At 38.3% G+C, this 18476-nt stretch overlaps 3 protein-coding genes across 3 annotated transcripts; 2 read left to right on the top strand and 1 right to left on the bottom strand.

Annotated features, from left to right (window-relative positions):
• Positions 1-2710, bottom strand: LOC101307780. Its single transcript, XM_004297741.1, has 7 exons — positions 2260-2710; positions 1082-1793; positions 838-987; positions 619-690; positions 429-497; positions 284-322; positions 1-200 (listed from the first exon to the last, which is right to left on the bottom strand). Exons 1-7 carry the CDS (start codon positions 2643-2645, stop codon positions 33-35), a joined length of 1596 nt encoding a protein of 531 aa, XP_004297789.1. The 5' UTR covers positions 2646-2710; the 3' UTR covers positions 1-32.
• A 5013-nt stretch (positions 2711-7723) lies between these two features.
• LOC101307486 (UBX domain-containing protein 2-like) lies at positions 7724-12043 on the top strand. Its single transcript, XM_004297740.1, has 11 exons — positions 7724-7848; positions 7944-8060; positions 8238-8365; positions 8456-8557; positions 9335-9542; positions 9847-9924; positions 10019-10087; positions 10561-10704; positions 10894-10996; positions 11237-11511; positions 11664-12043. The coding sequence occupies exons 1-11, from the start codon at positions 7768-7770 to the stop codon at positions 11826-11828; spliced, it is 1470 nt and encodes a 489-aa protein (XP_004297788.1). The 5' UTR covers positions 7724-7767; the 3' UTR covers positions 11829-12043.
• A 689-nt stretch (positions 12044-12732) lies between these two features.
• LOC101298996 (eukaryotic translation initiation factor 5B-like) lies at positions 12733-15233 on the top strand. The gene has a single exon (XM_004298585.1). It carries the CDS (start codon positions 12882-12884, stop codon positions 15231-15233), a length of 2352 nt encoding a protein of 783 aa, XP_004298633.1. The 5' UTR covers positions 12733-12881.
• Positions 15234-18476: the final 3243 nt, after the last annotated feature.

The following is an 18476-nucleotide window of genomic DNA, read 5'->3' as shown; positions in this document are numbered from 1 at the left end:
CAATCTAGCTAGCTAGGTAGCAGCTTAAATATTCATCTATACAAACAGCCTCTGTATGCTGGTGTCCAGTAGTCTGATCCGGTATTTTCACGATAAACCTGAGGTGTACATGACGTAGGCACCAAGCATAGGCCTCTGCTCTTCAGATCCATCTTTACCTGATGATCTCCCCTAATTTGATCCAATTTTCCCCAGGAATCCTGCTGAAAGCACCAACATTATTAGTAATTCTGCATATACAAGCTTCTGCTTGTAATTGATAATTAACCATGCATGCACGTACCTTATGGGTATTCGTCTTCAAATAAGGGCTACTCGATAGCTGCTAGAATTATAGCAAATAAGAGATTAATTGGGAAGAGATTAACTAGATCTTAGTTAGTTTCACACAGATGAATTGGGAAGAGATAAATATTATGATAACATACCACATGTATTTGGTCTTGGAGAAACTTGATGTACTGAATCGCTTCATATAGTACTGAAGCCGTATCTGTCTGCAATAATTCACCAAAATACAGTTAATTAACTAAAAGTCTGAAAAACATAAATAAATAGTGAAATTTACAGAACTTCCAATAAGTGTGTGATAGCTAGCTAGGGATCCCTTTTGCTCACCTTTCCAAATGGAGACACAATTTGTTGAAGGGCAGTGATCTTGTCCGCAACCTTGACTTTTGGTGCCTGCATCTGTTTAATTTTTGTAAATTAAATAACAATTAATCAAACAAAAGTTGACGTATCTTACTTAATCAACAATCATGAGCAGGCGTGATTTCTCTTTGGTCTTGGGAAAATTAATTAATTAGTAAATTTATATCAGTGTGTATAAAGTACCTTTACAGATGATGATGATGAATTCGCTGCTGAAGTTTCTTGCTTGGGCTTTTTCAGAACTGTTTCTGATGATGTACTACTATCCTCCGTTCTTTTCTTCTTCCCTGCAGATTCATTTGCAGTTCCTTGTCCTCTTCCACTCATTTTTACCTGTATGTATTAATAATATTAGAGGAGATCGATGTCAAGAAATTAAATCAGCAAAAGTTGCTGAAGGTGAGATTCATCGTGAGCTTAAACTTACCGGAGAAGAAGTTTGGAGGCCTTGCTTCTTACAAGTATTATCAGATAAGTTGATCGAAGATTTGAAGTTACTAGGCTTTTGTGCATGGTGAACATGATCTATCAACGGCTTGCCTAAACGACTATTAAAAGATATGACATCCGTGAAACTTCTAGCACTGTTGGATGATGAGTACGAATCAGGCATCACCAAACCGTTTCCGGATCCATAGTAGTTATTATCTGCGGCCATTGCGTTGTTGAGGCCAATCTGGTAGTCAATGTTGCTCCCGTTCTCAGAACTAAATGGCCTTCCATGTATGTTTGCTCCAGCTAATTGTGCAGCACTTTCAACTTTCATCAAATTATTATGAGCACCGTAACATGACACTTGATGAGGAAGATTATTGAAGAAAGGGCTACTGACTAATTGTGGTTCCGGTGGTGCAATAGACCAGGTGCTCACTAGATTAGACAAGTTCTCGTTGCTAAACGATCCATTAATGTTGATTTGCCTTTCGAAATTGTTGAGATTAGATGCATGCATAGTAGCTGCAGTTGTCGATGAGTTCGTGAACTCCCAATTGCTACTCGCGTTGTCCAATTTCTTCAAGTAATCACAAGCAGGGTCGTACATAGCAGTATTGGTCAAGTTCTTGGATGATAGTGCATCAAGGAAGTTCTCTCCAACATCATGAGTCATACTGCCGTTCAAACCATTGTTTCCGGCACTTCTACATCCACACATTCAACCAACAATTTCACAGTTAGTAGTTGATATTAACATAGGATATCAATCTTACTCTAACACTAAGACTAGTTCTTTTTACGTTTGGTTTCATAACCCAGCCACCTTTGATAGTGGAACCTTTTCTGAAGTACTAACTCATCAAGACGATAATAACTTCCTCTTGTTAAGTATATATAAAAAAAAGTATAGAAAAGGGACAAGGAAACCTAACTTATGAGCCTTCCACAAAGGGACCCTAGGGTTTCTTTTCTGATCGATTCAATTTCCAGTTAACTTATTTAAAAGATTCTGTGTTCCACTCAGCTCAATCAAACAAGCTTCGAGGATAAGAATGCTCCCAATTATTACTTGAGAACTAATAATGAATTTCAGTGATCAGCTTAATTTTTTCATATTGGTCATCAGGAAAGAAAAATTATATACTAGATCGATTAGAAGAATCAACTTACAATAAAACATGGCTCCATATTTGATTATCAGAAACCTGTTCTCCAATATTATTCAAGTCGTCGTTGGACGAAGCAGAACGCTGATCAACAAGTCTGCGAGAGGAATCGACACTGAGGCTGGAGTGGTTGGAGGCATTGGTAAAGGAAGTACTGGATATTGAAACATCTTCGTCGCAAGAAGAGTTGGAATTAGGGTTTGGTTTCTGCTGCTGCTGCTGCTGCTGCTGGCGTTGCCACGGCCAGGAAGAAGCCGAGAGATGAGAGCCGGCACCGGCAGCTGCAGCTGCTGCATGAAGGTGATCATGATCCCACCAGTTTGGCTGTGTAGAGGAAGAGATGACAACACAGTTAACAGTACTATCGAGTCGGCATTGGTCAGCTGCCATTGGTCTCTAGCTGTCTGTCTAAACGACCTTTTTCTTTGACTAAGAAATGGCTGTATGCTTGGTGCTCTGGAGTATAGTTTCTGGAGTTTACTCTTTGTTGGTTTTGATGTTCTGAGATTGATGAAAGTGGGTGATATATACCGTTTTAGTGTGGTGACGTACGGAGGTTTGAGAAATATGAATTATAAGGGAGACAATAAAATATGGTCGCCTGAGTTTCCCACTGAGTTCGTGGGCAATTATTAAATATGTAAACGGAGCTACCACCTGGGCCACTCCACCCAACCCAACTCACCCAAAGAGTTTTGTTTAGGGTTTGCTTAGTGATGATCGACTTCTTTCTTTTTTCTTTCTCCTCTTTCCCAGCTTAGTCGGTAATAGGATTCGCTTAATTATAAGAAACGGTTTGTTATTATTTCTACGGATAATAGAGGCTGCATGTTGACAATGTATTTGATCTTGATTCGGGTCTCGCAGAGTTTGAACTTTGAAAAAAAATAGATCCGACCTAGAGACCAATTAATTATCAAGCAGGCTTAATTAAAGAAAAGAAAAAACGTCCCTGGTTAAATTTCTACGTATATATACTGGTATATATATACAACTATATACTATGTGCAAGTCATATATCAAGTCACGTACGCGGTCTTACCACGGTAATGAGTTATCACTTTCAGTTAATTAGGTGTGTAAAAATGTACTAACATTTATAATTAAAAATAGGGAATAACTTGGTGACTATAGTCATTTATAGGTGATAAACACTAATGAGAGATGGATAAGTGTCAACAATAATTATAAACAAATATGTCAAATACCAAAAACTCTCATGTTATGTCCTTCAATTGCAGCCAAACCTTTTAAAATAAACACGTGTCACATGTTCATTGTCTAAGGTCACCTTAAAGTGATCAGCCCTTGTCACCGAAGTCGGGTTCTTAAAACTATATATCATTTGGGGAGTCCGGCCATTATGACACTGGAGCAACAAAAAATTATATTTAGCTTCACTACCGTTTCCTAGCCAACCTACGAAGTCTTTATCTATAAGTGTCTATGTTTTACACAGTTAATTAAGAATGGTTCACTTCAAACATTGTAGGCTAAAATCATAATATGTCGAACAACTTGTTATATTCCAAAATTTTCCTTACCCATCAATTTGTAGATGTAGCTTTCGCTTTGAAATGGATTTCATATGCCGATCGATTAATCAGAATCACGTCATTATACTAGACGTGACAAGTCATAATTAATCGACATTGTGTGACCATATGGCCCCCAATATTGGAATAATTGGCCTCTATAGCCTTGATAATAGAATGGTCAGATTTTAAATCCTTTTTGCTTTTGATGTGATTAATTGATAATATTAGCATATCTTCCACTTTATTCATTAATAGGTTTTAGAATGTAATCCCTGGCCTTTTCTAAAATGAAAGGTATTGTTGCTTGGCATTTACATATAGGTCAGCGAACATGGTCTAGTTGGTGGGTGTTTTTTTATAGTGTGGCTCTCTACATCACTCTACATCAAGTCCCACTGCAGAGAGCTATCTTCCATATTTCATAATTATTAGTTTCTTCTTCCAATATTCCCTCTTGATTAACTAAGTTTCATCCGTTGGCCAGCTGCTGTTGGAACCAAGTATCTGTTGGTCTCATTCTTCACTATACAGATTGTGACATGCGAATCACGAATATGTATATGAAGGTGTAAATTAAATGGCCATATAAACGATCCAATCTCATTTAGATCGATAATTATTTAGAATCTGTACGTGTAGCTAGTTAATTACTTTGATTCACTGAAATAAATTCGAGCTCGGTCTCTAACTAGCTAGCCTCGACATATCATCATCCACCCATTCACCCTTTATTGCTTCTATATAGGAATCGAGTGGAAAGTCATATTAGGCAGGGGAGCAAAAACTCGTTTTTCATAGGTTAGGCGGCGTTAGATTCCTAATTGATTTGTTAAACGATAATCAATCTCTCTGAAAGGTCCATGTCATGAATCTTGTAGTACTTTAAGTAGTTCTTATCTCATGGTGCAAACTGCAAATTAAGACAGCGATAAATTCTAGCCACACCTAAATCGATCATAAGGATGATAATCATGCAACCAAATATAGATATAATTTAGCAGTTACCTTCGCTTTCTGGTAAAAAGATTATTATGATCTGGACAAGAGGATCAACTTGCTTAATTAAGTAGATCGATATATGTGGTGGATAAAATTATGCGCGACTAGGGTGAGAAAATGTTGTATCTCATTCTTTGAAAATTAACTTATGTCGTTTAGAAAATTAACTTTGAAATATTAATTTGTCATCATGATTATATATACGCATCTTTTATTCGATGTAAATTGATTGGAATGGGGAGAGACTGACTTTTTAGTTTAAAGCCAATCAAGATTTCATCAACAATTAAAATTAAATTTTCCACCCACTAGTGATCTTATGTATCATATTCTTGGAAATTAAGCTGCATTACATTTAGCATTTTAATACCTTTGGTTAATCAGTGAACTAGTGGAACATAAAAGTAGGTTAGCTTTGTGTTTGTAGTTATACAAAATTTTTGTTGTGGCTTTTAGACCTAATGGCGAAACCAACCAACCAAACACAAATGGCCACTCATAATTCTATAATTCTATATTAGTAAGCACGCAACAAGAAAACTTGGAGCTATACAAAAAAAGTTTCATATACACTGTTGGTGATGGAACTTGCCCTAACATCCAACTCCATACGGTTCCGCCAGCATTGGAGGAGATTTGATTCATCAAACTGTAACAGTATATACCCTAACCGAATATATACTTAAGAATAAGAATCTCAACCTAGCTAGAAACGTCCATGAAAAGACGTATAACCCAAGTAAATTAAAGTTAGGTAAATTCAATTAGACACACAATATATGACCTTTGAGATCAATGAGATGAGTCAGAGCCTGAAACCAAATAAGATAAGAGCTAGCTGCAATAATACGATTATTTATTTAAAAGCATGTATAAATGGATATAGTATATGCTATATAGTGGCAGCCATACATTGTCGTTTCTATAGCTTTTCCTGGACATATATATATATATATATATATATATATATATATGTTTCAATTACTTTGCTCACAGAAAGAAGAAATTAAAAAAGCTTCATCCATGGAAATTTGGCGGCAAGGTTTCTTCGACACGCGTCAACGAAGGTCTCCTGCTTTTCAAAACAATTAGATTGGACAGGACAAGCTAAATTCGTTCAAAAGCACGCGACCCTTTAAACAAAACTGAAATGAATAAAAGTGGTAAAGACTCTTCTGATTAAGCAGCAGACTGCTACTTATTCTATTCTTGCTAATAATAAAGCAGCAAATTAAACAATGAATAAGATGTGGCTGTTTTGTTGTTTAGGGTTTAGTGGTGGTGCTCCTTCGTTTCTTTGCATAGCCACCAAACCCTAGCTACAAGTAAATTAAGGGTTTAAACAATTGATGCTTGTTGACCTATTTTAATTTGCAGATTAAGGACTCTAATTACCGGTTTTAATTTCTAATTAAGTTTCTTGATTGGTGTACTAATTAATATGAAAGTTTCCAGACCCTTTTAGTCGAATCCGACTCAGTATTTCGATGGCGACTTTCACAAAAGTCAACTATTTGCTTAACCTTTTTTCTTCTACTATATATGTGTGTTTAATTAGGATTCGATGAAACTGCTTCGACTATCTTAATGTAAAACATGTATACGCATGCCTATCAAAACAAGTGGTTGTGGTTAAAAGGCTAATAAGTGATATGAATCAGATGCAAAACCTAATTAAGGAATATATATACACACGAGGCCGAGGCCAACAAGTGAAAGACACCGAGACCTTTTTGATAATTAGATTACTTAAGTATATAATCGAATTTGCGCCCACCTTAATTATACCTACTCGACCAACTTGTACCTTGTACCACGGCACAAGTAGAATTGGATTTGGAGATTATTGGGATGACAAATCTGAATCGACTTGTGAATCTATCTATCTACTTATAATGCATATAAGCATATTAGATTGTCTCAGGCAATCTTAACACAGGCCGGCTAGGCTAGCTTTTAGAGATAATAAACTAATGTTTATTTTGCAAGTCTTTCTAGTATCCCGTAAGTAGTTTTCACGTAACTAACTCATCCTTCGATCAGTTTGTAGAATCAAACTGTGATTGTGTGTCGATCAATAACAAGCCGAGGAAGAGTGATGTTTGCATATATATACAAGTTTTACTTTAGCTAGTGTCGTGCAGTATAGAGTTACTGTAGGTGATGCAGCTATATATATGAAGGTTACTGCTGATTGCTGATCAGCATGTTATGCATTGGTCGCTGATTCGTGATTTTTCTCTATAATAAATGAACTAGTGTTGTTATCTGTATACAAGATGACATGCCAAGATATTGCAAATCATCGTTATCCAAATTAATTTGTTCATATGACTAGCTATTGCCTTGTTGATCAACATAGTGTCAATATAACATCAATCTTCAACAGTAAAAGTCTTTGATCGATAAATCCACACGCATAACGCAGCCCATGTTCACCGTATATATCTATGTGTTTCCAAGAGTCTATATATGTAGATTGTAGTAAATATCTGCTAAAAGCACATACTTTATGTAGAGATCAGCTTACATACATATCGATTACTAATCAAATATCTGTGGATCATGGATGGTATCTCCCCATTTCCTCGTTAAACATGTCGAACAATGTTTTCCCAAGAGTCGACTTCAATTTTTCTTCTCCGTGAAAAAAAGGAAAAAAAAAAAAAAAATCTTATTGGGCTCCTCCATGAAGCCCTTTTAAGTATTATGTTGTACGGCCCATTATTCCCACACCGGACTCATACTCCAAGCCCATCTTTGTTTCCACATAAAACCAACCATAACAATGTAGAATCCCAAAGCCTCAGGACTATTTGTCACTGTGCTGAGCACCTCGCTCCACCTGAAAACCTCCTCGCCCCTCACCAGAAACTGCCCTCCAACTTCCGCAAATCTACGGAAATACCACCACCTCCTCTCACTCCCTCGGAGGTCAAACTCGTAGTTACACACCCCTCTCCAAGCTGTCCATCATGAAAAACAATAAAAGAAAGAAGAGCAAAATCTCAGAGGAACAACCAGAAGCACAACCAGTCGCCAAAATCCCCAAATCGGTAACGTGACGTCATCTCCGGAAACCCTAGATTTCACGTCGGCGGTAAATTTCGGTTCTTTAGGTGGAATTTTGAGTGTTGTTTTGGTTTTGCAGAGCAAGGCGGAGATGGAGGCGGCGTCGTCAGCCGAGGAGCAGCAGCAGAGCACGGTGGCTCTGTTTATGGAGATCGCCGCCGGACAGACCGACGAGACCGCGCGGCGGTTTTTGCAGGTTTGGATTAGTCTACGTGACGCATTGGTGACGCATTGCATTGATTGATCTTTTTGGTTGTTGTTTTATAATGGAGATGAAAAATGTGAATTTTCGGTTTCGTATTAGTAGATTAGTGTAGATTAGTGAAAAGTGTTTGTATTTTGTATTGAAAGTTTGGATATTTGGTTTGATCAGGCTACGGGTTGGAATCTTGAGGAAGCACTGCAGCTTTTTTATGTGGGTAATGAAGCGGGGCCGGTTGCTCAGCCGCAGCCGCAGCCGCCGACTGGAAATGCTAGTAATTTGGCTGAACAGAGTTCTGGGTAATTTGATGTTTTTTTTTTTTGGGGTGTAGTGTTGTGTATTGTCTAGTGCTCTAGTTGGTTTTGTTCTGATGGTTTGGTTTGTAACAGTGTGAATGAGAATGTGGCACAATACGTTGAGGATGAAGTGCGTGCGCCAATGCCTGTTATAAGGGACGTCCTGTATGATGATGTTGCTCTCTATCAAGCTGGGTATGTGGTCTCGCTCTATTTGAGTTTTTTTTGTTTTTGATTGGAAAGCTATGTACTCGATCACAGTATGTGGGACGATGTTACTTTCTGTAGATACTGCATTCTGAGAAAAGGAAATCGCCTGCTAGTTTATTACTCTTCCATGGTGTTTCGTTTATTTGTTCTTGTAAAAAAAAAGAAAAAAGAATAGCAATGGAGTTTGTGAGAAATTGTACAGTTATATAACTAATTGTTGATATGTTGTTATTATAATACTGCAAGAGTTTGTTGCCTACTTGCCATAGGACTTTTCTTTTTGCTGTTGATTTGAAATAGTATTCCTTTTATTCTTTAAGATTCTTTAGTAAACTTAAAGGGACTGTTGATCAGTTGATGGCTATGTATCCGTATTATAACCGAATGCCTTTTAGTTTTGTTTGCTGAATCCATAGATTATACCATCTAGTTTTGTTTGCTGAGTTCAGGCATTATATGTTTTCATTGTCAAGATTGTATACTATTATTTTCATTTATTTACCATTTTACCTGATTTAGCTCTCATAGATATGCAATATATTTAATTTGTTGTTCACCCCCCACCCTATTTTTGAAGTTATTGTTCCACATTTATGGCATGTAATCTCACCTATCATGTAGTTGGAAGCCCGTGGGCATTCATGTTAATTTTATTATATCTTTTTCTTTTCCTTATCCTCTCATTCATTATATAGCTTGTCTTTGGCCTGCTTGATCATCTTTTCTTATAAGTTGCAATGTTTGGTGTAATTTGCTGTTCAGGTTGCTTGCATCTACATCTCCAATGACAAGACTTCCAGTAAATGAATCGGGAGTAATTGCATTCCGTAATTTTAATGAGGAATTGAAACATCCTGGGGTGTGGGAATCTAATGAAGGTGCTACATCCACAACAGACAGTTCTCGAGATAATCTCGCTTCCTTGTATCGGCCTCCCTTTAAGCTAATGTTCCAGGGTTCGTTTGAAAAGGTATGGTGTTTTGACGTTATCTTCCTTGCTTAGTGGTTTGTCTCTCTCTCTCTCTTTCGCACTGTCTGTGTGATCCTTTGATTGTGGTGTTAGAGGCTGTAAGTCTATCTATTAATGGAATATCTTTACTGATTTTGTTGTTGTTGCTGTTTTCCTACCAAAGTCTAAAATGATAAAATCAGAATACAAGTGATACATTAGAAAATAAAAGGCATGCATTGTTCATCTAGTGTCATTTAAGTGGTATAATCACCATGCCAACTTTCATATTTGTTCAGTGAGATTTTGTTCTTAACTAATGCAGGCAAAGAGTGCTGCATCCGTCCAGGACAAATGGCTCATGGTGAACTTGCAATCCAATTCAGAGTTCAGCTCCCATATGGTAGTACTTTTTGTGTGGACTTTTTATTTAGGTCTATTATTATGTTTGTTTTCTACTTGACTCACTTTTGGTGCATATGTCTTTATTTGTGAAGCTCAATCGAGACACCTGGGCTAATGAAGCTATTTCTCAGACCATTATCACTAATTTTATCTTCTGGCAGGTCAGTTTCTATGCTCTGACTATGTTTTTGGGCTTGTTCTCATTTCTTTCATAAATTTAGATCTATTGCTACAATATTATTACTATGCTTAATTTATTTGAGAACAGCTATATATATTATTTTTCCCAACAAAAGAGTTAGATTTAGCTGCTCTCTTGGGTAAAGTGTAAAAGCAAGTAAAACGTGCTAGTGTCCATAACCTTACATGTAAAAGGATGACATATACATCAAGTGTCTTTCAATCTTTATAGGAATAGAGACTGTAGAGATCCTAACCTTGGTTGTGTGTATTCGGTTGCTTCTCGCCTTCTGTGAGCTGCTGTAATTTGTTTAAAAGAAATAATTCTTCATACTTGTCTTGAGGTGTTTGCGTATCATTTTCATCAAATATAAAAATACAACTTTTAGTTCGCCTTTATGCTTAAAATAATTGATTGTATCTTGATCATTGTGTGATGTTGGTCCACGTACAGACATATGATGATACAACTGAAGGCAAGAAGGTTTGTACATACTACAAATTGGAATCTATGCCTGTTGTTCTCATACTTGACCCCATCACTGGGCAGAAAATGCGTTCATGGAATGGAATGGTTCACCCGGAACGTTTGCTAGAGGTAATGGGCATGGCGTTTATTGTTATTTCACATTTCTTTACAAAGTTTTTTATTTTTTATTTTTATTTTTTTATTTTTTATTTTTCTTAAGAACTTAATGGACATTTCATACAGTGATCAAACTATTGCTTTGGATTCAATTTCAGAATGTTTCCTTATTGAATCATGAAAACTTATTTGCAACTGTAGGATCTTTTACTCTTCATGGATAGTGGTCCCAGGGATCATCATTTAGCTTTATCTAACAAGCGGCCAAGAGAAAGTTCTCTGCCTCAACCACAGAACACAAATGGTATATATGGGTCTCTGCATACTTCTGCTATCATTCAATACACTATTTGACTTATGGAATGTGGATATTTTCAAATTGATATTCCATTTATTGTGCTTTCATTTTTGGGCATTTTTTTAGCAACCCTTCTAGCTTTGGAATTTCCGAACTCCTTTGCTAGCACTGATTCATTTGTCTACAATTGTTATGCTGGCTGTTATTTTGCACTTCTGTTCTTTCTCTGTTTTAAAGATGTTTTAGTGGTTGCAGAACAAACTAATGAAGAAGATGAGGAAGTGCAACGTGCATTAGCAGCTTCAATGGGAAGCATGAAGGAGACAAGTGGAACCATTTCAAAAGACGAAGGAGAAATCATTACTGACAAGGAAGAAGAAACATCCTTACCCAAGAAGCCTACGTATCCACCTTTGCCTGAAGAACCCAGTGGTGATAAGAGCCGCATTTGCAGAGTTGGAGTCCGTCTTCCAGATGGGCGCAGGGCCCAGCGCAATTTCTTACGGGTTGATCCTATTCAGGTAAGGAATAGAAAAGGAGTTTCGAATATATCTGGGTTTAACAGAACAACCAAGTTTGACTTTGGGCAGGTCATCTTATGTTTCCAAAAATGTGTTGGGTATCCCAAGCAGGATTATTTTACTCCCCTCAATAATTTGTTTGTGTTTTGCAGCTTTTGTGGTCATTCTGCTATTCACAGTTGAAGGAAGCTGAGACAAGGCCCATTCGATTGACACATGCAGTCCCCGGAGCTACAAAGTGTCTGGATTATGATTGTGAATCTACATTTGAAGAGTCGGGTCTCCCCAACACCATGGTCTCAGTTACTTGGGAGTGAAGCCAGTTAAATTCATGGTCTTGGACTGTTAGGATTGTGCATGAAGATTTTCTGTCTGTCCTCTTGTTTATACTTAACTTGGAGACACAGAGTTTGGAGTGTACTCTTTATTTTGTATATACTCATGCTGATGCAAAGGAAAATGCGCATGAATCGACACAGTTTATTTACTTAGTCACGTATTTACCCTTAAGTTATGCCAAAAGACTTTGATTATTTGATTAGAGAGTCTAAATGGAAATGAACGAAAGTAGTTAACATGGACGTACTAGTCTCTTTCTTCCCAGAAGACGAACCAAAACAACAGAAAGAACAAATCTTTCTAATACAGAAGTATCAGTCGCTCTGGTTGAGCTTTATTCATTCATCTATCCATTCGCTGTAGACGTCTATGGCTTCAGTCAAAGGTCCGATCGTCGTGTTGAAATCCTCTTTACAGACTAAGCACTCTACCCGTGCTAACATATTCTTCTTGTCGATTTCGCAAGTGACGCTTTGGCCATGGTTGCAGAAGGGGCAGGTGAAAACAGTGTCAAGCTTCTCAACTGGCATTAGGGCATTTTCCCTTCGCTAATTGTTCCTCAATGGTCTGATGCTTTTATAAGGGACTAGGGACGTGGAGTCAGAAATTTTCCTAGTCCTTGGAGGATCAAGTAACCCCCTATTCCTTGTTGCATACGGAAGTATAATTAACCCTGTGTTCCAAACATGTTTATATATGATAAAATAAAATTCAACACGTTTAATATCTTCACCGACTTAATATATATATATAACTCTCGTCTCTTATTGCGATCATCACAATTCACAAACCCTAGAGATCTCATTCATCAAGGCCTCACAAACCCTAGAAATTTCATTCATCAAGCCTCACAAACCCTACAAAGAAAAAGCTCAAAAATCCATCCTCTCGGATTTCATCAGAAAAAGTTATGAACTTTCGCTCTCAATCGAATTCAGTTTTACATACAAGAATCGCATCATCGTCGACGTTGTTCCTTCTTCTGCTATCTCCTCGTCGCCCCAAGATCAGAGGAAAGAAAACCATCTTTTATGGATTGCAAGAAGCCAATCGTTGAGAATCCACAACCAGTAGTTGAAGAATCCATCCATTCGAACAAAGATCCTAACAAGCAGCCGATGGCTGAGGTGAGCGAGAATGTGGAGCCTGCAAACAAGAAGCAGCAAACCAAGAAGAAAACAGAGAAGAAGGTAACGGAGCCGAAGAAGAAGGTAGTACCAAAGCAGGTGAGACTAATGCAGGAGGCATTGGCGAAGCTGAAGGAAGAGGAAGAGAGGCAGAGAAAGGAAGAGGAGGAGAGACTGAGGAGAGAAGAAGAGGAGAGGTTGAGGCAGGAACAACTTGAGAGGGAAGCAGAGGAGGCCAGGATTAGGCGAAGGGAAAAGAAAAAGGAGATCATAGAGCAGAAGAGAAGGGAAGGCCTTCCTGTAACTCGCAAGCAGAAACAACAAGCCGAAAAGTTGAAGATGTTTCTTGAACAAATCAAGAGGCAAAATCAAGTGGAAGAACCTCCTCAACCTGAAGTGGCTCATGAGTCTGTGGAAGAGAACAGAATCGATGATGACAAAGGCGAACCTGAAGTTGTTCATGAGTCTGAGAAAGAAAACTTTCTGCGTTCCCCGATTTGCTGCATTATGGGGCATGTTGATGCTGGTAAGACCAAGTTGCTGGATTGTATCCGAGGCACGAACGTTCAGAAAGGTGAGGCTGGAGGTATTACTCAGAAGATTGGTGCGACTTATCTTCCTGCGGAGAACATACAAGAGAGAATCAAGGAGCTGCAAGGTGCTGATGATAAGAAGCACATGAAGGTACCAGGTTTGTTGCTTATTGACACCCCAGGGCATGAAGAATTCTCTAATTTAAGGTCTCGAGGTTCTAGTTTGTGTGACATTGTTGTTTTGGTTGTTGACATGATGGATGGCTTAAAGCCTCAGACTATAGAGTCACTCAAACTTTTGGAGTCGAGGAAAACAAAGTTTATTGTTGCATTGAATAAGGTGGACAGGCTCTGCGGGTGGAAGCCTTGCCCAAATGCACCAATTGTCAAGGCAATGAAGCAGCAATCTCAGGATGTGAAATATCAGTTCAATAAGAAAGTCGAGGAGATTGTCACTCAGTTCATGACGCAGGGGATCAATACTAAAGTGAATTTGGATGAGAACAAAAGAATGAGGGAAACACACAGCATTGTACCTATAAGTTCCAAGAGTGGTGAAGGCATTCCCGATTTGTTGTCACTGATGGTATATTGGACTCAGAAATCCATGGCTGAGAAGCTTACTTACAGCAATGAAGTGCAGTGTACAGTGTTGGAGGTCAATTATGTGGAAGGTCTTGGGACAACAATTGATGTTATATTAGTTAATGGGGTGCTTCACCGTGGAGATCAAATAGTCGTCTGTACCAGCCATCGTACTCCTATTGTTACTAGGATTCAGTCTTTATTGACCCCAGAGCCGATGAAAGAGCTTTGCGTGAAGGGTAAGTATCAGCATCATAGTGAAGTCAGAGCTGCACAGGCTATCAAGATCACATCACCACATGGATTTAAACATGCTATAGCTGGCACTGCTCTCTATGTCGTAGGGCCTGACGATGACTTGGAAGAGATCAAGGAAGCAGCTATGCAAGACATGAAGTCTGTTCTAGAGAACAATAACAAGAGGGGTAGTAATAGTAGTTCTGGAGACAAAGGAGTATGCGCACAAGCATCAACTCAAGGCTCTTTGGAAGCAATGCTAGAGTTTCTGAAGGTTCAAGATATTCCGGTCAGCGGAACTGGCATAGGCCCTATACATGAAAAAGATGTGAGGAACGCCAGTGTGATATTGGCATTTGATGTCAAAGTGACAAAGGAGGCCCAGAAACTTGCAGATGAATTGGGTGTGAAGATTTTTGTTGGTGATATAATTCATGAGGTGATTAAGGCCTATATGAAAAACCTCAAGGAGGAAAAGGAGAAGGAGTTAGCTGCTGTGGAAAAGGAAGCTGTCTTTCCATGTGTGCTCGAGATTTTACCAGACCATATTTTCCACAAGAAAGATCCAATTATTGTGGGGGTTAAAGTTCTTCGAGGCACTGTCAAGGTTGGGACTCCACTTTGTATCCGTCACCAGAGGGACTTTGTGGTTGTTGGACGCGTTGAGTCGATTATGAATAGCAATAGATGTGTTGATATTGCCAACATGGGCGAGGAGGTTTGCATTAAGATAGTTGAGACGAATCTGAATCAGCAGCAGGTGAAGTTGAAGGGTAAAGATGAACTTGTCAGCCATATCTCAAGGAGGTCGATTGATGTACTAAATTCATACTACCAGAATGACCCATCGGTGGACTGGAAGCTGGTTCAGAAGTTTAAGACTATATTCAAGATACTGTGATCAGCTACTTCAGCTGGATGTGTGCTATTAATTATGTTGTGTTTTTATATTTCTTTTCTTTCTTTTTGGTTGTAGTCTTCATGATTCTCTAAGAATAACTGCTTTGCTTTGATTTTGAACTCATCTATCTATTGTTATACGATTCTTGTTTCCCAATTGGTAGCTTGGAAGCTCAGGCAGAGTATTGTTTGATGATACTGGCATTTTCTATTAGGATGATACTCTATCCTTTTGGTTTGTTTTGTTCAGTTGGCTTGATTGTTATTTATATGGTCTGTTTGTTCGGCACACAGAATGACATATCCCCTTTTATTCGCACTTTTCATGGATTTAAAGGTAACCTGCTGCTCACTGAGCATTGGGTATCGGCTGTTGTGTGTGCAGATATGGTACCTGATTTGCTTATTGTTGTTACCTTTACCATCAGGTGTGAGAATAGTGGTTTTCTTCTTCATCCAATATGAACTATTGAAAAGAAAAAGACCCAAATCGGAATCAGATCGATACGTTCAAGTTTCACAGGGAGAATGCAGAGCAAGGCTTCACGTGTCTCCGGCAATGTTTTCCGGTCACGGGCTCCGAGTCTACAGGGCAGGTGTGCATTTCTTGGTTTTGTATGTGGGATTCAGTTTTTGGTGGAAGTTCATGTGCAATGAAAAAATGAAAGCTTTAATCACATTTGGGTTGGTTCTGTAGTGTAGTTAGTGGGTTTAGTAGATTTTAGGTACACTTTGAGAATGGGGTTGCTGCCCAGCTCAAAGTTGATTATGGGCTTTGGATAGAGAAGTGTATTGTTCATGTTTAAATGTTGATGTATAATTGAATAGTTAAGTGGATTATCTGGATCAATGGAGTTGATCAATGAGATGTGATTGTTATTTCTTGTTGTTTTAGGGGGGAATACATTGAAAATCATAGCTTGCAGGTATGACAGTATGATTTGTGATCGAGTTTTGTGAGTCCATAGTTTAGGTATAAATGTATGGTTCTGATTATGAAAGTTGTACGGCAAATTTGTTGTAGGCTATCGTCAGTAATCTGATCAACTTAACCCCATGCCACTGTTGGCAGGACCATCTTGAGGCACCTGAAGAGGTCTCGGAGAAGGCTAAACTGTTCTTCTCTCATGTTGCTGATAAATGGGAAGCTGAGTTTTTTTGCCATAGTCAATGATGATGTTTATGTAAATATTGGTTGGTATTACACTTATTGTAAGACTCCATGGGAGGGATGAGTAGAGTTCTGATGATCACTTGTTTGGTAAGCCTCTAAGTCAGCTACAAGTTTACCATTTATGGTCTACTGTTGTTGATCTTGCTTGATCACCTTATATCCCCCATTTTTTACTTGTAGAAACCGTTATTTTGCCAAGATTCCATTTACATGGTAAGCGTGGTGTCCCGCTCTTCTCAAAACACCAATCAGGCTGTCACAGGGTCACAAAGTAAAGTAAAGGTCTCACAAGATCAGAAGTGCGTCCATCACATAAGGGCCATGTATCCATGACAGCTTCGGCTATAGCAAAGAAACAAACCGCCTCCCGAATGCCTCTTTCTGAGAACAAAGTCAATGGGCCTCTTTCTTGCAAGAAAGCAAATGGTAGTGTGACTTCTGCATCGAAAGGAAGGTAAGTTTTTTTTCAAGGTCCTTGTTGTGTTGTGAGCAATGCTCTATGAATTTATGTCAAAGCCTCACGGGTATTCCGGTTTAATTCTCTGTTCCTCAGTGATTGATGAGATTTATGTTCTTTACTCTTCAAGCCTAACCATTTATTTTATCTATTTCCTTCTTATAAATAGGGAAGATTTGAAGAGATTAAAGGTGAGCACCACTTCCATTATTAAAACATGTTCTAGCACCGGTCCAAATCAAGTGACTCAGGATTTTTGGTACAGGGAATTGGAGAGAAAAGAGCAACATACATATTTAAAGGTAACCTTACAATAGATTGCTACTTTTCATGGAATGCTGCTGCTCACTGAGCATGACCATAATTGGGTATCGGCTGTTGTGTTTGCATATATGGTACCTGATTTGCTTATTGTGCTGATTTGCACATATGGTAGCTGATTTTTTTGTTCCTTAAGATTCACAATGTCTACTATAGTGCTGTAAGAAACAAGGGAAACAATATTTGTGGGTGAAATTACTACAACATCATCTTTTATATGTTTTGACTTCCTGTAGTTCTCTCTCTAAACTTGGAACTGTTGTACGTTCGACCTTCAGTGGAAATTTGGAACTGTGAGAAAGATGTATCCAGGTTTGATCACTTATGCTGCCCTTCCTTTATGTAGATATGGTTCAGTTGTTGCGGGTATGGTGTTGATGGGTTTGGTTCCAAGTTTCATCAAGTATTCCATTGCTTTCCTTCATACTATTTAAGCTTTAGGATGACTGGTGGATACTAAATCAGGACATGCATATAATATATGGGCTAATCTTGCAAATGCCTGTTATATGACTGGTGATCATAGAAGTTCCAGCAAGTCTTGGAGAAGATGTCCATGGCTCACTGCTAATTCATTTACTGCTTATTTATTGAGGTTGTCCATTGGTGTCTTATGCCTACTGCATTATTTTTCGTATCTTTAATTTTTTAATTTGGTTTCTGGAATTATTTTTAGTAATCATGCTTGTGTTGCGTCACTTGCGTGTTGATTTGTTTGCTGCTTATTTGTATTATAAGGACTAGATTTTGATACTATACGTCTCAAATATGACTATTGGAAAGAGAAAGACCGATATTCACTCCAGCCTTTTCTTTTGTTGTTGCATATTCCTTAGGCGGGAAAATTAGAGCTGGATTGTATATTGTGTTTCAGAAAAAACAACTTGCTTAATTTACTTACAAAGAGGCTAATCTTCTTTTTTCTTGTGGGAAAGGAGGTTAGAAACTTTATTGAACTAGAAATGAATTGCATAGGGGTAGCTTCAGCTGCTAGAACATCTAGCAGAAAAGGAGAAGAAAAATAGAAAAACTCTTGTGCCTGGGCACAAGCATGAGCTGCCATTAGATGAGCAGCTTTATTTGCACACCTATGCATATACACTACCTTCACATTAGAATGATCCTCTAGCAGCACCTTCATATCATCATATATGCGTCCCAAAATCGAACTGTTGGGACTATCAAGCTGTCTCAACTGTAACTGAACCATTTGTGCATCAGTTTCAACAATTGCATATAGTTTCAAAAAGTGTTGGTATAAGATTTATTGGCAATTCCTTATGGTACAAAAC

This window comes from Fragaria vesca, linkage group LG4 (assembly GCF_000184155.1).
Source record: "Fragaria vesca subsp. vesca linkage group LG4, FraVesHawaii_1.0, whole genome shotgun sequence".
In the NCBI taxonomy this organism is placed as follows: domain Eukaryota; kingdom Viridiplantae; phylum Streptophyta; class Magnoliopsida; order Rosales; family Rosaceae; genus Fragaria; species Fragaria vesca.
The sequence above is the reverse complement of the archived record's forward strand: the minus strand, read 5'-3'. Positions and strand labels throughout refer to the sequence as shown.